The 19,365-nt window shown below is 48.0% G+C and overlaps 1 protein-coding gene across 2 annotated transcripts; it reads left to right on the forward strand.

The window, feature by feature from the left end:
• The first annotated feature begins 7,095 nt into the window (after window positions 1–7,095).
• On the forward strand, window positions 7,096–18,535 carry PPP2CA (protein phosphatase 2 catalytic subunit alpha). 2 transcript variants are annotated; one of them, XM_075344474.1, is made up of 7 exons: window positions 7,096–7,489; window positions 12,637–12,846; window positions 13,016–13,189; window positions 14,508–14,597; window positions 15,207–15,368; window positions 15,484–15,602; window positions 17,721–18,535. In XM_075344474.1, the coding sequence occupies exons 1-7, from the start codon at window positions 7,388–7,390 to the stop codon at window positions 17,791–17,793; spliced, it is 930 nt and encodes a 309-aa protein (XP_075200589.1). In that variant the 5' UTR covers window positions 7,096–7,387; the 3' UTR covers window positions 17,794–18,535. The 2 variants fall into 2 exon arrangements, with proteins under 2 accessions (XP_075200589.1, XP_075200590.1); XM_075344475.1 differs by lacking the exon at window positions 7,096–7,489 and adding an exon at window positions 9,033–9,115.
• The last annotated feature ends 830 nt before the right edge of the window (window positions 18,536–19,365 follow it).

Below are 19,365 nucleotides of genomic sequence, written 5' to 3' on the forward strand. Positions count from 1 at the left end.
ATCTGTTCAGATGCCGTGACATCACTAACCCCAGGGCTTGATGCCAGGTGACATTACAGCTGGTATCAACCCCATATATTACCCCGTCTGCCACCGCACCAGGGCGCGGGATAAGCTGGGGCGAAGCGCCAGGATTGGCGCATCTAATGGATGCGCCACTTCTGGGGCGGCTGCGGCCTGCTATTTTTAGGCTGGGAAGAGTCCAATAACCATGGCTCTTCCCACCCTGAGAATACCAGACCCCAGCTGTCCGCTTCACCTTGGCTGGTGATCTAATTTGGGGGGGACCCCACGTTTTTTTTTTTTTTTAAAAAACGCCTGGGGAGCCCTCCAAATTGATCACCAGACAAGGTGAAGCTGTCAGCTGTGGTTTGCAGGCTACAGCTGTCTGCTTTACCCTAGCTGGCTATCAAAAATAGGGGGGACCCCACGTCGTTTATTTTAATTATTAATTTTTTGGGGGGCTAAATACAAGGCTAGGCACCCTTTAGTGCCACATGAAAGGCACTAAAGGGCGCCAGCTTAGAATATGCAGGGGGTGGGACGTTATATATGTTTGACATGTATCCATTCATCCATTGTAGCATTTTAGGCTGTGCGCCCATAATCGGGATTTGCAGCGTTTTGGGCGCAGAGTGTGTCCATAGTGTGTCCCTGTGTCCATAGCGCTGCATTGTGCAGTAGAAGCACAGTGGAAGGATTTTTAGAAATCCCATGCCCAATGTGCTTGCCCAATGTGCTTCTTTTCTCCGCAGCATAAACCGACCTGTGGCGCAGCTTCCCGAGCCTCAGCATGTCAATTTATGCTGCGGAGATGAGTGTTCTCTGCAGGTAGCATAGAGCTCCACAGCGGCCTGAACCCAAATCGTGGGCATGGCCAGCTGCGTTCTCCCGTGGACAACACTCACATCTCTGCAGGAGGCTGACACTGTGTACTAGACGCCGTGTCGCTGGATCATGGCCACATAGCCTAAAAGTGAAACATTTGTTGCTACAGCAACATTTTTGTGAAGTACCTGTGGATTCAAAATGCTTACTATACTCCTGAATAAAATCCAGTTTCCAAAATGGGGTCACTTGTGGGGGGTTTCTAATGTATAGGTACCCAAGGGGCCCTGCAAATGTGACATGGTGCCCGCAATTTATTTCAACTTTTCCAGAATTCAAATGGTGCTCCTTCCATTCCAAGCCCTCCCATTTATCCAAACAGAGGTTTTTGGCCACATGTGGGGTATCCCTGTGCTCATAAGACAATGGATAACAACCTGTGGGGTCCACGTTTTGTTGTTGCCTCTTGAAAAAGTGAGAAATTTGATGCTGAAGCAACATTTTTGTGAAAAAAATGAAAATTTTCAATATGGCAACCTAAGCTTATCAAATTCTGTGAAGTATTCGTGGATTCAAACTGCTCACTATACACCTAGATAAAAGCCTTGAGGTGTCTTGTTTCCAGAATGGAGTCACTTGTGGGGGACCGCCACTGTTTAGGCACCTCAGGGGCTCTCCAAATGCAACCTGGCGTCTGCTATTGATTCCAGCCAATTTTGCAGTCAAATGGCAATCCTTCCCTTCCGAGCCCTGCCATGCGCCCAAACAGTTGATTTCCACCACATATAAGGTATCGCCAAACTCAGGAGAAATTGCACAATAAATGTTATGCTGAATTTTTTCCTTTTACTCTTGTAAAAAAAAAAGCTACCTGGTTGAAATAACAATTTTGTGGTAAAATTTTATTTTTTTTTTTTCATGGCTCAACGTTATAAAATTCTGTGAAGCACCTGGGGGTTCAGGGTACTCACCAAACATCTAGATAAATTCCTTGAGGGGCCTAGTTTCCAAAATGGGGTCACTTGTGCGGGGTTTCTGCTGTTTAGGTACCTTAGGGGTCCTCCAAATGTGACATGGTGCCCGCAATCTTTTTCAGCCAAATTTCCTTTCCAAAATTCAAATATTGCTCCTTTCGTTCCAAGCCCTCCCATTTGTCCAAACAAAGGTTTCAGACCACATGTGAGGTATCACCGCGCTCATAAAAAAGTGGTTAACAAACTTTGAGGTCAAATTTTTGGAATTACCTCTTGAAAAAGTGAGAAAATTGATGCTAAAGCAACATTTTTGAGAAAATTATTAAAATTTTCTATATGACAACGTAACGTTAACAAAATCTGTGAAGTACCTGTGGATCCAAAATGCTCACTATACCCCTAGATAGAAGCCTTGAGAGGTCTAGTTTCTAAAATGGTGTCACTTGTGAGGGGTTTCTTCTGTTTAGGTACCTTAGCGGACCTGTAAATACAACATGGTGCCCGCAATCTATTTCAGCCAAATTTGCTTTCCAAAATTCAAATATTGCTCCTTCTGTTCCGAGCCCTCCCATTTGTCCAAACAGAGGTTTCTAACCACATGTGGGGTATCGGCGCACTCATAAGAAAGTGGGGAACAAGTTTTGGGGTCCATTTTGTTGTGTTATTTCTTCTAAAAGTGAATAAATTTGGGTTAGAGCAACATTTTTAGGTAAAATTTAATTTTTGCTTTTTTTCATTCCACATTGCTTTTGTTCATGTGAAGCACCTGAAGGGTTAATAAACTTCTTGAATGTGGTTTTGAGTACTTTGGGGGGGTGCAGTTTTTAGAATGGTGTCACTTTTGGGTATTTTCTGTCATCTAGGCCTATTGAAGTCACTTCAAATGTGATGTGGTCCCTAAAAAAATGGTTTTGTAAATTTTGATGTAAAAATGAGAAATCGCTGATAAACTTTGAACCCCTCTAACTTCCGAACAAAAAAAAATTTTGTTTCCAAAATTGTGCTGATGTAACGTAGACATGTGGGAAATGTTATTTATTAACTATTTTGTGTCACAGAAATCTCTGGTTTAACGATATAAAAATTCAAAAGTTGAAAATTGCTAAATTTTCAAAATTTTTGCCAATATTCATTTTTTTTTCATAAATAAACGCAAAAAATATTGTCCTAAATTTGGTACTAACATGAAGTCCAATATGTGACGAAAAAACAATCTCAGAATCACCGGGATCCGTTGAAGCGTTCCAGAGTTATAACCTCATGAAGTGACACTGGTCAGAATTGCAAAATTTGGTCTGGTCATTAAGGTGAAAATTAGCTCCGTCACTAAAGGGTTAAATCAGATCCCTGGTCCACTAATTAGTTTCACATGTGTGGTTTCACTAGAGGCAACTCCTCAACTAGTAGTTGAGGGATCCGAAACAAATGGAGATACACAGTAGCAAATTTACATATATGAGTATACATGATATAATATGGTATAATGCAAGTGTGCATAGATACAAAAAATATATACGCAAAAAAACATATATACACATAGAATAACAAACATATTAAAAACATTTGTGTAGACTGATTTCCCTTGTTGTTTAATGTAACTATAGATATAGTATATAGTGATCCAACAAGAAACTCTGCATATAGCAGTATAGATATAATTAAATACCTCAAGAGATATATGATCTCTGATATAGTGATAATCCGACAAAAAACTTTCCACAGATATATAACATGTGCTTTCCCTTCAACAATATACCAAATGCAATAAAAGATGGATATTATGTACTAATCTAGCATTCCATTCATATTAAGGTAAGCAATATTCCAATAGCAATTTTTTGGTTGCAAGCATATGGTAAAGAGGAAAAAAAAAAAAAAAAGCTGTGGGCTGCTGTTATAGGAAGGGACCAATAACCATGTCTGCTTTATCTTTTCTGGATATCAAAATTGTGAGGGACCGCCTGCTGTTTTTTAAAATTATTTATTTAAATGATTTAAAAAAAAAAAATCCGTATGGGGTCCCTCATATTTTGATACACAGACAAGATAACGCACACAGGTGGGTACTGCAGCCGCTTGCTATATCTGTGCTGGGTATGAAAACGTGGGGGATCCTACTCCTTTTTTTCAAATTATTTATTTTTTACACTCCACAACCAATCAGAGACGCCAGCAGTCTGACTGCAACCAATCACAGACGCTGACTCAGAAGATGGGTGGGGGAAGCAGTGCACATTCATGAGACTTAAATGAGCGGACCTGAAGCAATGTGACAGCCTCACGGGAGACTCAGTAAGTAAAACTGTACTGTTCTAATCCCCATTTTGCTTCCTTTCAACAATAACATGGACTTTCCTGAGAAGTCCGTATTCGGGGTAGATGCACGGTCATTTGGTGTCTGGTACGAACCCTGAACTTTACAGTTTGGGTACGCTCATCATTAATCATGAACTCTCTTTTCTTTTTATTTGTTTTCTTGTTTTTGTCATTGGTATCGTGGCGTAACTAACGCACCCCACATAGTGCATGGTACACGACAACTTTTTTTATGTCACAAACAGGATCCTATTAATTGTGTGCTAAGAACCCATCCCATTGTGACCGTAGAGCTTGATTATTGAACTGTAAATGTGTTGTGGCCACAGCGAGGACAAGCACAGCATCAAAAACAATCCCTTTATTTATCATGCCATAGTCAATTGCAGCACAGAACGCCAAAGAAGAGGAAGTCCCACCTCCATGGCAGTCCAACCGTACGGAACTGTGCAAAGTGATACCGTTATCGACAGCTACGGTACAGGTTATTGGTTATCGCCAGCAGGAGGGTACAGGAGCCGCAAAAAAGAGCACGCCCATCCAACCAGAACAGGTCATTTGTGTACGTCGTGGTCAGATTTTATAAAGTTATTTTTGGGGTCTGCAAGGGTAGTCAGGAACAAGGTGCACCTTCATAGAATACAGCCCATAAGCTGCAGAAGATGATACTATTGGGTCAATACTGAAGAAAATGGTGACAGATTCCCATTAAAGAGTAATTTATTAGCACGGAGGCTCAGTGGTTAGCACTGTTTCTTTGCAGCTCTGGGGTCTAATCCCACCAAGAACATCTGCAAGGAGTTTGTATGTTCTCCACGTGTTTGTATGGGGCACGCTGTTTCATACTGATAGAGAATATGGATTGTGAGCCCCGATTAGGACGGTGACTATGTCTGTGGAAATAATGGTGCTATATAAGTAAAATGAATGCCAATGCAAGCTGTCAAGCACATAAACCGGCTCATTACTTGCGGGAGGAACACATAGCATTTCCCGGAGCGGCAGCTCTCCTGCCAGGAGCGGGTCAGCTTCATGTATTTCTATGCTAACCTCGTGTGGATCACTTGCAAGCGTCACTCCAGCCTAAGGCCTCCTTCACATGTCCGTGTCTCTGTTGAGGATAAGAATTAAGTAACCAGAAATACTTAATTCAGCCATTTCATAGACTCAGGTATGTAGTTTAGTAGATGTAAACTAACACACATATTTATGATTGCTTTTGTTCCTTACTAACATGTATATTGCATATTTAGTGATTTTCCTTAAACCCAGTATATACCAATATATGTAACTTAAAGATGGCTGCCATATACTGTTCACACCCAAAGGAGATGATGAACAAAGGAATTCCTAAGCCTGCACTGACCAATCAGGAAGAGACTATGCTAATTTCTATATGTCCTGAGTCCAGCCTGCGATACTTGATTGGACTAAACTTTTGTATACACCCTCCACTTCTTAAGAGCTATAGAAGTTTCAAACAATAAAGACCAGTCCTGGTCAGTGCCAGTCATGGAGATAGATATAACTGACTCGTTGTACGTTATTTAGTCTCGCGTGCACTCATGACATTATAATTTGAAACAGCAGTCAGATCCAAAAAGTGACCGGTTGAGTCACGTCCTTAACATCTCCAGTACGTGTTTGGTCCGTTTCCTCACATGCCGGTGACACGGGAACACGTAGACCCACTAAAATCAATGGGTCTGCGCTCACATGCGTGTTTTGCCATGGACCATGTGGAGCATATGTGTCCCCGTGTGCTCCACACGTACACATGTCCGTTTTTCTCCAGCATCACGGGTATCACACAGACCGCACATGGATGTGATACATGTGACACACACTGGAGAAAACACAAGTGTCTGTGAATTAAAAGGAATTTCTATACTCACCTTCTCCAGTAGTGATGTGTCGGTCGTGAACGATCCAACACAAAGATCCGGCTCCCTGCTATGACCGACAGGAGCCGGATCACCAGGGAGAGCAACTAAAATCTCTCAACGGCTCTTTTCGCTGCTGAAACCCCACCCACCCGTGGCCAAACCCCGCCCACTCAACAATCTAATTGGTCACTTGTAAGTGGGCGGTGTTTGGCTGTGGGTGGTCAGGGCCCCAGCGGTGTTACTATAATCTTAAATGTGTTCACCTGGGGTGAACACATATTTAATAAGGAGCCGAGAACGATCTGAAAGATCCGTCCCTTTTTGGTGAGCGGAGCCATGGGAACCGGATCACCAAAAAGAGCCGGACTGCCCGTCTCTATTCTCCAGCCCTCCTGTCTCTGCCACTGCTGTCATTTGCTTCCGACCCACGCTCATTACATATTCACTCCACTGTGGGCCGGAAGCAGCAGCAGCGGAGAGTCGTCAGGACCGAAGACCAGCACACCGGACAGCAATGCCAGGGACAGGTGAGCAGAAAATTCCCGTTCTCCGTGTGTTATCAGGGATAACACACAGAGCACACACGTAGTGCCATAAACATGGCTCACGGAGGGCAAAACGCACCTTTGACATGTCCGTGAAAAACATGCGTGATTTTCACGGTTGTGTGAAGGCCTAAAACAGACGAAACCCGCCATGCAAGTCTATGGGTGCGAGAATGAAACGCACGGAGCACGACCGCTAGGCGAGAGTAATGGCACTCGCATGACATACGGAATATACACGCAGATGTGAGCCCTCATACAGACAATGCATTGTCAGGGCAGCAGAGCACCACTGTGCAGTGTGAGAGCGTCATGTGGGCACTGCACTGCACTGCACTGCACTGCACTGCCACGCTGCAGCCTGTCAGCTAGGGAAGGCAGCAGGCGCCTCACACCGCGCGCCCTGTACGCGCTGACGTCACAGCACACACCCTCACAACGTGCTGGCCTGCAATAAATGAAAGTGGGTGGGCGGGGCTGGCGGAAGTGACGTTGGAGCGGGCGCTGGGCTCGAGCTCGGGGAGGAGGTGATGGCGATAAAGGAGGGTGCATGACGTCACGGCGGCCATTACGCGAAGCAGGAGAGGCTGGGAGGTGACGAGCCGGCGCTCCGAGGAGAAGCTGCGCTTTCTGCGGGATCTAGGATTTGATTAGGTGCCGGCTGCTGCCCGTTCCCGGACTGCTCTCCACGGCGGGGCTGTCACACGGCTGAGACCGCGACTTCTGCCGGCGCCGGTTACCGGGTAGATTTAACCACCTCTGACCGCAGCGACAGCAGCCTCTGTTCTTCACCCCCGGTCCTTCCTCGGCCTAGCGGCCACAGCCCGGCTTCCTCAGCATGGATGAGAAGGCGTTCACCAAGGAGCTGGATCAATGGATCGAGCAGCTGAATGAATGTAAGCAACTGTCGGAGAGCCAGGTGAAGACGCTGTGTGAGAAGGTAGGTAATGCCGGCACTGACTACCGGGGGCTGCAGGGTCCAGCATAGCCAGGCCTCGGGGAGAGCGGGGACGTGATGGACGCAGCCGGTGCAATGCTGCATGTGCCTATCACCGGCCGCCAGGGGCCGCACACTACCGGGGGCTGCGGACTGGAGCGGCGCTGACATCTTAGCCGGCTCATGGCCGCTCAGCTCCTAAGATGGCGGCGACTGCTCCTCCCGCCCCCTCCGCAGGAATGCGCTGAGAGGCCCGAGGAGAGGACGGGCCGGCGGCGGTGTGAGGAGGGGAGGACGGGCCGGCGGCGGTGTGAGGGGAGAGGAGGACGGGCCGGCGGCGGTGTGAGGGGAGAGGAGGACGGGCCGGCGGCGGTGTGAGGGGAGAGGAGGACGGGCCGGCGGCGGTGTGAGGAGGGGAGAGGAGGACGGGCCGGCGGCGGTGTGAGGAGGGGAGAGGAGGACGGGCCGGCGGCGGTGTGAGGAGGGGAGAGGAGGACGGGCCGGCGGCGGTGTGAGGGGAGAGGAGGACGGGCCGGCGGCGGTGTGAGGGGAGAGGAGGACGGGCCGGCGGCGGTGTGAGGGGAGAGGAGGACGGGCCGGCGGCGGTGTGAGGAGGGGAGAGGAGGACGGGCCGGCGGCGGTGTGAGGGGAGAGGAGGACGGGCCGGCGGCGGTGTGAGGAGAGAGGAGGACGGGCCGGCGGCGGTGTGAGGGGAGAGGAGGACGGGCCGGCGGCGGTGTGAGGGGAGAGGAGGACGGGCCGGCGGCGGTGTGAGGGGAGAGGAGGACGGGCCGGCGGCGGTGTGAGGGGGGGGCGAGGAGGACGGGCCGGCGGCGGTGTGAGGGGGGGGGCGAGGAGGACGGGCCGGCGGCGGTGTGAGGGGGGGGGCGAGGAGGACGGGCCGGCGGCGGTGTGAGGGGGGGGGCGAGGAGGACGGGCCGGCGGCGGTGTGAGGGGGGGGGGCGAGGAGGACGGGCCGGCGGCGGTGTGAGGGGGGGGGCGAGGAGGACGGGCCGGCGGCGGTGTGAGGGGGGGGGGCGAGGAGGACGGGCCGGCGGCGGTGTGAGGGGGGGGGGGCGAGGAGGACGGGCCGGCGGCGGTGTGAGGGGGGGCGAGGAGGACGGGCCGGCGGCGGTGTGAGGGGGGGGGGAGAGGTGGCCGGGCCGGCGGCGGTGTGAGTGGGGGGGGGCGAGGAGGACGGGCCGGCGGCGGTGTGAGGGGGGGCGAGGAGGACGGGCCGGCGGCGGTGTGAGGGGGGGGGGGAGAGGTGGCCGGGCCGGCGGCTGTGAGGGGGGGAGAGGTGGCCGGGCCGGCGGCTGTGAGGGGGGGAGAGGTGGCCGGGCCGGCGGCGGGTGTGAGGGGGGGGGGAGGTGGCCGGGCCGGCGGCGGTGTGAGGGGGGGGGAGAGGTGGCCGGGCCGGCGGCTGTGGGGGGGGGAGAGGTGGACGGGCCGGCGGCTGTGAGGGGGGGGAGAGGTGGACGGGCCGGCGGCTGTGAGGGGGGGGAGAGGTGGACGGGGGCCGGCGGCAGTGTGAGGGGGGGGAGAGGACGAGAGGGCAGTCTTCGGTGCAAGAAGGATGGCAGTGGTGAGGGTGGGACGATGGTCTAAGGAAAGGAAGGAGAGGGGCAGGTGAGGACAGGCCGGTGGCGAGAGGAGAGGGTGGTTTTTCTGCTGCGTTTTTCCTGCCAAAACATTGTCGAAAAGAAGCGCACAAAAAAGCAATATGTGCACATAGCCTTATTCATGTCTGCTCTGCCAGTCTCCTCTTATATATTACTAGTTAGTCCTAACCCTGTGCACCCAGTTGCACCTAACCTCAGTTTCAGCCTGTGGGTCGGGGTATTACTGCGTATTGTCCTGCTGTACACCGGTGGGATGTGCAGGTACACCTCCTATATGAAGGTTACATAACACTGCAGGCTGGCACTTATCCCACTGTCAGGGCACACATCAGATATGTCACGCTGAATGGGAATTTGGTGCCCTTTGGGTGTGACCGGCGCTTGTGCTTGGCTCCATGTCTCACCTCTGTGGTTTCCCAGCACCCCTCGGTTTGTGCAGGTTTTCTAGGGTCTTCCCACTGCAGAGATCTGTTTAGTTTATTTAGGTGAGGAGGGATAAGTTGTACAAGTTCGGAGCCATGCTGACATCACTGACTTCTCAAAAATAGACTGAGCTCTCAAGAAGTCAGTGCAGGAAGCCATGTGTATGCCCACTCCTCCGTGCTCGGGATGGCTTCTGTTCCTGCAGGATGAGTCTGTATCACTGACATTTTATATCCTGTGGTTAAGTCATAGATGCCCTGAGATGTGATTAACCCTTTAAGCTGTCAGTGATTGCATGTATTTAGCCCTAGTAAATCTGTTGGTTTTTGTTGGCCCCATGTGTCCAGGGCAAATATCCAATTTTCATGTCCTCCTGTCTGCAGTGAGGACTTTAGTCTGGCTACCTCATGTTCCCTAAGCAGATAAGTTGGTGGTCTCATACCTATTGTGGAGTCTTGGTTTCCAAAATTTGTAGGACTTTCTCCAATGATCAGTTGACTGCGTGTGTTTTAAAAAAAAAAAATTTGAGGGGTCCTAGAACAGTTTTCCCCACACTCGTTGCTTGTTAGGGCTCGTGGACGTCCTTCATTCTTCTGTATCCCTCTGCAGGAGACATGAAGCGCTACACTGGTAAAGTGATTTGTAGACCAGGACTAGTCATCCACTGCAGTAGACCCTGTTTATAATTCTGACCAATAGATGTGGTTACTTGACTTAGAACCGCTCCAGTATTAAGTACATGAAATTAATAATCAAGGGTGGATACGTCCTTTTAATTGCTTCTTAAATCTGTACTCAAAGAACCCAACAAATCCTGTCTTCTCTTTAGAGGACCGTGCTTGCTAAATATCGTACACTTGAATGGGGTGCTAGAGAGTCTCGCATTAGTCGCAGCATGCTGCAAACTGTTTTCTCGGTCCGATTAGGCCTGCGAAAATAGCTCATGTGCGCTGACACACAGGCTAATATTGGTCCTAGTGGAATACGTTTTTTAATCGCACTCCACTCGCACTGATTTTCATGCCGTGTGGCTTAGGCCTTGGGCTGGTTTCACACTTGCGTTGGGTGAAATCTGCTGGGTTCGTCGCTGCGTCGTTTTGACGCATCCGTTATTTTTGCAGTGGCAACGGGTCCGTTATTTCACAGGAATCAGTTAGCTGATTCCTGTGAAATAACGGATCCGTTAGGCGTCCGTCTAACGGAATGTGTCGGCTTTTTTTTTTTTTTTTTGGCCTTCATTCTGGACATGCTCAGTAGAAATTAGTGGAATCCAGCAGCGGATTCTGTTGTAAAGCACTTTGCAACGGAATCCGCCACCATAGGGAGCCATTATAAATTTAACGGAAGCAACGGAATCTGCTGCTCGGCGTCATTTTAACGCAAGCAATTAACGTTACATGCTGCGTTGCTAAGCGTGAAAGTACTCTTAATCTGATCCTGGCAATTGCAGCCAGATGTTTTTCTTTGTAACACTCTGCTGTTTCAGGGAAACCTAGTTTAAAGATCTAGCCAAGGACTATAGGGAGAGGAGGCTAGTTCAGCACTTCTCTGGCCAGCATCTTCCCACACCGCTCCAGGTGATTGACAGGACTCTCCCTATGGTCAAGTGTGTAGAGTAGCGAGAAGCCGGTTGGCAGCTGTGCCAGACTAGACTAGTCTTTGCCTAGCCAGATCTTAAAGCAGTTTTGTTTTCTGAAACGCTGGAGTTTCAGGGTAACATGCCTAGCTGTGCAGCCAGACTGATGCATACTGCCTGTGGTTTGGGCTACATGATTTGACTGACGGATTGCCTTTTTAAGGCTGAGTTCACATGTCCTCTAACCATCCTTTAAAGCAGATCTTGCAGAGATCCCTTGGCAAAATGATTTCTGCCAGCTCAGTTTCAACATTGGAGTCTATGGAGTACGGATCCGTTAACTGATTTCTATTTATCTCTTATTTGTAATGGATTCTGTAAGAAAGAAACTGATCCGTTACGAACGCAAGAATAACTGATGACTAAATAGTAGTGTTGAGCGAGTATGCTTGTCACTACTCTGTACTCGCACGAGTATCACTGTACTCGGGCTACTCGGCGGGGACCGAGTAATTTTGCGATACTCGTACTGTACTCGTGGTCTTCATCTTTGCATGTTGGCGCTCTTTTTAGAGCCAGCCCTTATGCAGGGATTGGCTGGCAGACCACTGCAATGCCACAGCCCGGTTATTTGTGGAATTGCAGTGATTGGCCGGCCCTCACAGCATGACCGTGCCTTTAGCCCGACACTTCCCCGCTCGGCTACGGCCCCTCCCGCACTCCACTCCGCGTGTGTGTATATGTATGTATATATATATATATATATATATATATATATATATATATATATATATATATATATATATATATATATGCACGCTTACACACACACACACGCACGTTTTTTTTAATTTACATTGTTATGGTTTCTACATGCTGCCGGGGGTCATTTCAGAATAATACTCGGGTCTCCCATAGGATAACATTGGGCTCGGTGCTCGGGCCGAGTACACGAGTATCTTGGGATGCTCGGCCCGAGCCTCGCGCACCTGAGCTTTTTGGTACTCGCTCATCACTACTAAATAGCAATCTGTTAACAGATCTATTCCCCATAGTGTCCAATGTTAAAAACCTGGAGCCGGCAGAAATCCATTATTTAAAACTGTTCTTTGCAGAACTTTTTCCCCAGCGGATCTTTGCAGGATCCATTCTACCATAAAGTGGGCATGTTCACTGGTCTACAATCAGCGTGACTTCTGATTGTACTGCTGTGATGGCTTTGCACATTAAATACTAAAAACTGAGTTCTGGTGCACTGGTGTTATTGAGGAATACTTTTTTAACCTGCGTTTGTTGAATGTGGATTTTGGTCACAATTTTCTCTTGCTCTTATAAAGCGCCATCCTACTCCACAGCTCTTTCCAGACATTAATACGGTCTCCATTGAGGTTCTCCATCTGCATTCCCTATCAGTAGGTTTTTGCAGTGTGGGAGGAAACCCAAGCACGCTTCTTGTAGATATTGTCCTTGGTGGGATTTGCTGATATAAATCCTGGATGTCCCATTAACCAGGTTATATTGTGTTACAGGCAAAAGAAATTTTGACAAAAGAATCAAACGTTCAAGAAGTGCGATGCCCGGTAACAGTTTGCGGAGATGTTCACGGACAGTTTCACGACCTCATGGAGTTGTTCAGAATTGGCGGCAAATCGCCAGATACAAATTATTTATTTATGGGAGACTATGTGGATAGAGGCTACTACTCTGTGGAGACTGTAACGCTACTTGTTGCACTAAAGGTATGAGTGTCTGTACTTGGCCTTGTCAATCCTACCTGGAATTGTTTTAGAAATGTGACCTTCATTTTTCTAGGTTGTCTGTCCCACTGGAAACATGCTGGACTTCACTAGGAAGTTGCTGAAGATCATATTTCGTCTTTTGTAACATTTTGCATTATTTTCTTCCCAGGTTCGATATCGTGAACGTATCACAATTCTAAGGGGGAATCACGAAAGCAGGCAGATCACACAAGTATATGGGTTTTATGATGAATGTTTAAGAAAATATGGAAATGCAAACGTCTGGAAATACTTCACCGATCTATTTGATTACCTTCCGTTAACTGCCTTAGTGGATGGCCAGGTAAGGTTCTGAGGAGGGGGCCACTTCATATAGCTAGACTTCTTACAGGCACTGATGGTTTTCTATACATTTTCTGTCCAGACGTACACAATGTCCATTTCTAGAGGGTTAGTTCCTACTCTTGTTAATGCATTGCTCCCCTTCATTCTATAAGGTATTATAGATAGCAGTTAGTCCCCCTACATTGTGTTGTGCATCTTTTGTTGTACTTGTATATGGCCAGCCCCTGGTGATACCTGTGTAGTTGTAGGGTCAGCGGATTGCTAGTGTTGAGTGTTTTAGTAAAAGTTGTTCCTAATGGGTCAGTTTTGTTCCTGATCAGGTTTGTTCCTCTTTAATTGGACTAATACGGTGCATCGCTATAAATCCCACAATCATGGGGATGTGACAGAGGGAGGATTATAATGAATCAATCATCCATTTAAGAGCCTATAATATGAAACCATGACTTAGCCAAGGATGTGGGAAGGGAAGCCAATGACTTGGAGCTCACTATCATGAAAAATGTCCTGTTGCCTAGGAAGATTGATCATTACCTTTATAATACAATCATCTGAAAACCTTGCCATCTTGTCCTGCTGTGACCAGGTGGGCTGTATTGATGGAGACAGAACAGCCCTGCTCTCTACATTGTGGCCACTCTCGGGTACTCCAGTTCAGGTCCTATTATAGTGAATGTGAGCTGCAGTACCTGAGATTGGCCACTGTAGTGTAGAGCGCTGTTCTGGCTCTATACACTGTATATCTGTCTGCTGCTGTTGCTGTGTACAGCTGATCATTGAGAGGTCTCCACAGATGTGATGTTTATGGATAGGTCATCAGTGTATAATTCCTGGACAACCCCTTTTAAATTGGGGTGTTCTAGGTTGAGTTCATGGAGCCCTTCATTAAAGACTGCTGACGCTGGTCTCTTCCAGTCATAGCTGTATTTATGACTTGGGGGTTGTGCAGTGTAAGGGATGAGGCTTTATGGTATGTGTGTCAAGTGCATTTTCTGCTAGAAGCCGCCCATCTTTTTGGTATGTTATATATCACTTGAGTCTTGTCCATATTTCCGTCGTCTATCTCCCATTGCAGGGTTTTAAACTTTGGCTATATGACAGTGTGCTACGAGTGGTCCTATTATTTCCTGCTGGTCATCCTTCTATTAGAGGGTGCTTGATATTCTAGTCAGTATACAATGCCTTTGACGGTGGGCCCAAGCTTTAACCTCTTGAACCCTACAAATACTGACCAATAAAAAAAAAAAAGTTCTAGACAGTATCACTACTAAACTATGGGAAAAAACATGGGATATAATTCTGTCCTTCATCCACAGATCTTCTGTTTACACGGTGGATTGTCACCTTCAATAGATACACTGGATCATATCCGAGCACTTGATCGTCTTCAGGAAGTCCCACACGAGGTATGTGTCTTATAAAAATTCCCTAAAGTCCCCTCTGTGCCAAAAGGTTAAATGCTTTATGGCATCCTGACCTCGATGTACAGTATTCAGAGCAGCTGTGCTTCAAGGAGAATGTGAATGTAGTTTAACTAGAATTGCGAGAGTACCTAACTATTCATACTCTATACTCATGAGTTCTGTCTGATGCATTGCACATGCTATTCAGAACGTAAGTCAATGGGGAATACTCGCAATGTAACCAGTAACCTGAATTCAGCACTATTGTTAGTTGCATGAATAGTACGGGATTTGAGTTACTCATTACATTGAGTATTCCCCATTGACTTGCATTGCACACGTTATTCGAAATGAGTATGTGGGTATTATACAGTACTCGTTATGAGTACAGCAAATACGAATAGTTAGCTACTCGCTCAGCTCGAAGTTTAACCCCTTAAATGCCACAATCCATTTTGATCACTTTTTAGTTATCCACCTTTACATGTCTGAACTGGATGCTTTTCTCAAGGGGAAGCTGTTAAGCCAGTTTGTGAATGGGCCCAATCTGTTTGCTCGTATGTGTGCGCTTGTTGCATTGTAATTTGACGTTTTCCACTTTTGCTCTTTCAGGGCCCAATGTGTGACTTGCTATGGTCCGATCCTGATGACCGGGGAGGCTGGGGTATTTCTCCTAGAGGTGCTGGATACACATTTGGACAAGACATCTCTGAAACATTCAACCATGCCAATGGCCTTACCTTGGTTTCTAGAGCTCATCAGTTGGTGATGGAGGTACAATGATTTAATGACTTAATCCGAGAATCCTAGATTAGTTTCTGCCCACTGCTTTTCTGTATTCCTAGTTATTATACATAACAATCTCTAACCATCTGTCCTCTGATTTCAGGGATACAACTGGTGCCATGACCGAAATGTAGTGACTATTTTTAGTGCTCCAAATTATTGTTACCGCTGTGGTAACCAGGCTGCAATAATGGAACTTGATGATACTCTGAAATATTCATTGTGAGTATGACAACCTACAGAAAGTTTCCTCATTAGCCTTTTATATATACTATAACTAGTAGACTTGGCTTGCTGTAGTCCAGCTATTTGCCCTACAGTAGTGAGCGTTTAATATCTCAGGATGCAGGTATATATGTCAGAGGAGGGTGTGAGAATGGGGGATGTGAGGGGTGACCCTGAGGGACAGTATACTTACACAAGAGTGGTAAATTAGTGGTAATCCATGAAAAAAACAATTCTCTGTTGGATAGTTGATGTGGAAACTCCCACCAATACCTATAACTAGTGATGAGCGAGCACTACCATGCTCAGCACTCGTAATGAAGTTAGATGCTCGAATGGGCGTGACTTGTGTGCCAGAGTATAATGGAAGTCAATGGGGAACTTGAGCATTTTCCTGGAAAAATGCTTGAGGTTTCTATTGACTTACTTTTATTTGGGTACTTGAGTTGTGCCCATCTGAGCATCCAACTGATTATGAGCACTCGAGCATGGTAGTGCTCGCAACGTGTCCCTTATGTCAATGTAACACTGGTCATGTACGCACTGCCACTTTATGTATCTGGCCATCTGTTTTAGTCACGACTTTTGAGTTAAGTGGTAGTGTGCATGTGACCATTGCTCTTTTCATCAAAGACCCCTGTTCTGGTGATCATTGGGGAAACTTCTAGTAATGATCCATTTATCTCCAAACCCATGATTAAGTGATGAGCAAATGTATCAACAGGACCCCATCTGTGTGTAAGAGCAATGTGATCCTCGCCGTAGGTGACATTCCCGACACCACTTCTCTATAGCAGGCAGCCATGATGTCATTACATAAGACATTATGGTGGCATAGTAATCAGAGAGTTGTTGGGGAATACAAAGCTCACAGGAGGTTTGCAAGGCTCTATCTAGCTCTGTAGTCATGGCCGCTGGCCCAGGATAGATATAATATAAAATATATATATTATATATATCTATCTCATGGGAATATATATACCATATTCTTCGTTTTATAAGACGCACCCCAAATTCATGGGAAAAAAATGTTTTCTGTTTTATAATCTGGTGGTGACTTACCGCTGTTCCGGGGCTTCAGGCTCTGCTCTGTGCTGCTCTGTTCCGCGCTGGCTCTGCCTTGGCCCCGCGCTGGCTCTGCCTTGGCTCCGCGCTGGCTCTGCCTTGGCCCCGCGCTGGCTCTGCCTTGGCCCCGCGCTGGCTCTGCCTTGGCCCCGCGCTGGCTCTGCCTTGGCCCCGCGCTGGCTCTGCCTTGGCCCCGCGCTGGCTCTGCCTTGGCCCCGCGCTGGCTCTGCCTTGGCCCCGCGCTGGCTCTGCCTTGGCCCCGCGCTGGCTCTGCCTTGGCCCCGCGCTGGCTCTGCCTTGGCCCCGCGCTGGCTCTGCCTTGGCCCCGCGCTGGCTCTGCCTTGGCCCCGCGCTGGCTCTGCCTTGGCCCCGCGCTGGCTCTGCCTTGGCCCCGCGCTGGCTCTGCCTTGGCCTCGCGCTGGCTCTGCCCTGGCCCCCGCGCTGGCTCTGCCTTGGCCCCGCGCTGGCTCTGCCTTGGCCCCGCGCTGGCTCTGCCTTGGCCCCGCGCTGGCTCTGCTCTGTGAAGGGGGTGGCGAGGCAAGAGTTATTCTGAAGATGTGCTTCAAACAAATGGCGCCCGAAGGCAGTGTGTGCGCAGATGAAGCTTTTGAGCCTAGATCTCAATCTGCGCCTTCGCGGATTCTGGGCGCCATTATTTGAAGTCCTTACTACTGACATCATCAGAATGGCTTGTATGTCACCGGCCGCTGCCGCCCACAGCAGCTCTGCCGGCCCCTGCACAGACCCCTCTCAATCGCCTGGTAAACTACATTCAAATTTTAAGACACACCCCTCATTTTCCTTACAAATTTTTGGAAGGAAAAGTGCGTCTTATAATCCGAAAAATACGGTACATATTTTATTTATTTTTTTGTCAACTCCAGTGTTATTTTGTGGACCATCCGATTTAACCCAAACAAACTTTACATCTGCCATTGTGACCAGTGTCTAGGTGAGCAGGGATTTGTACTTTGTATGGATGGGCAGAGCAGTGTGCAGCTTTGGATACTTTCTTGGCTTTCATGGTAATATTTTTCTTTCCGCCTCCAGCTTGCAGTTTGACCCAGCACCCCGTAGAGGAGAACCACACGTGACTCGTCGCACCCCAGACTACTTCCTTTAAGTGGAATTTTACACTTGTACAGTATTGCCACAAGCAGGATTTTTGTCTTGGGAGCCGAGAAGAGCAGTAACTTCAGTCAGGAGAGAGCATTTGTCACACATGTACTGTTCTCAAATGGACCAAAAGATGTGCCATATACAAAAGCAAAGCCTCTCATCTCAACAGCCCGTGACCACATTGGAAAAGACCCGTTCATTGCATGCTGAAGTGACACGTCCGTCTGTCAAAGAAAACGAAACCCAGTTTTCAGGCATAGCACTACATGTAGTTCCTTTTTGCTTTCTCAGACTGCGACAAAATTAAGATGTAAACATTAACAACTCGTGAATCCAATTTAACTCTCCATTTAGCAATAGCTTTACTCGGCATGATTGTAGATAAGGATAGACAGTCTGGGAAACCCTTTAGCTCCCTGGGGGGGCTTGCAGCCTTTTGGGGCTTCCTCCGTCGGTGTGAAGGGATTTAAGGACCTTTTAAGAATACGTACCAAGGCCTTCATTGCCTCTTCTGTGACTTCAGAAATGTGTTTATTTTCAGGGAAAACTAATTTAACTTTTTTTTTTTTTAATATATCCACCTTCGCCCAGTCTTATATTTTTTTTTTTTTTTCTCCCCATGTGCATTATTTCTGTCACTCTTCATTGTTTAAGGATAGTTTTGACAGATCACTTTCTGTTACCATTGCAATCTAAGGCAGCAATTTTTTTTTTCTTTTTTTCATAATAAACATGTGAACAAAGTACTTAAGAATGTGAAGCTTAATTTGTTCTCTATACTTTTCCATAAGAAAAGCAGACTTGGTATGTGGGACGGAGATCGGCTCCAGGAACCTAATAAAGTTTTAAAGTGTACTTTTTTCTTTTTCGCTCCTAATTGGGAGACCCAGACAATTGGGTGTATAGCTACTGCCTCCGGAGGCCGCACAAAGTACTACACTTAAAAGTGTAAGGCCCCTCCCCTTCTGGCTATACACCCCCCCTCAGTTTTTGCTTTGTGCGAAGGTCAGACACGCACGCATAGCTCCACTATTTAGTCAGCAGCAGCTGCTGACTATGTCGGATGGAAGAAAAGAGGGCCCATACAGGGCCCCCAGCATGCTCCCTTCTCACCCCACTTTCTGTCGGTGGTGCTTGTTAAGGTTGAGGTACCCATTGCGGGTACGGAGGCTGGAGCCCACATGCTGATTCCTTCCCCATCCCCATTAGGGCTCTGGGCGAAGTGGGATTTTACCGGTCTCCAGGCACTGAGACCGTGCTCCATCCACAGCCCCTGGAGAAGCCGCTGGATATGGAGCTGAGTATCGTCAGGGACATGGCCCTGCTCCGTCAAGGTACTCTGTGTCCCCGTGCATACGCGCGCACACCGCAGCATTGCTGGGTGTGTTAGTGCGCCGGGGACAACAGCGCTGCTGCGCTTGTGCCATTTCCTCACTTCAGCTTAGCTGAGTGGGTAGACTCAGGGAGAACGGTCGCGCCGGCCGCTGGGACTGCGACGCGGCTGGGACTTGTGGTGCGCCGGGGACTTCCGCGCTGACCGTGCATATATCACGGCCACGCTTATTACTACAGTCCC

The sequence above is a fragment of the Anomaloglossus baeobatrachus genome, chromosome 4 (genome assembly GCF_048569485.1).
Source record: "Anomaloglossus baeobatrachus isolate aAnoBae1 chromosome 4, aAnoBae1.hap1, whole genome shotgun sequence".
Lineage (NCBI taxonomy): Eukaryota > Metazoa > Chordata > Amphibia > Anura > Aromobatidae > Anomaloglossus > Anomaloglossus baeobatrachus.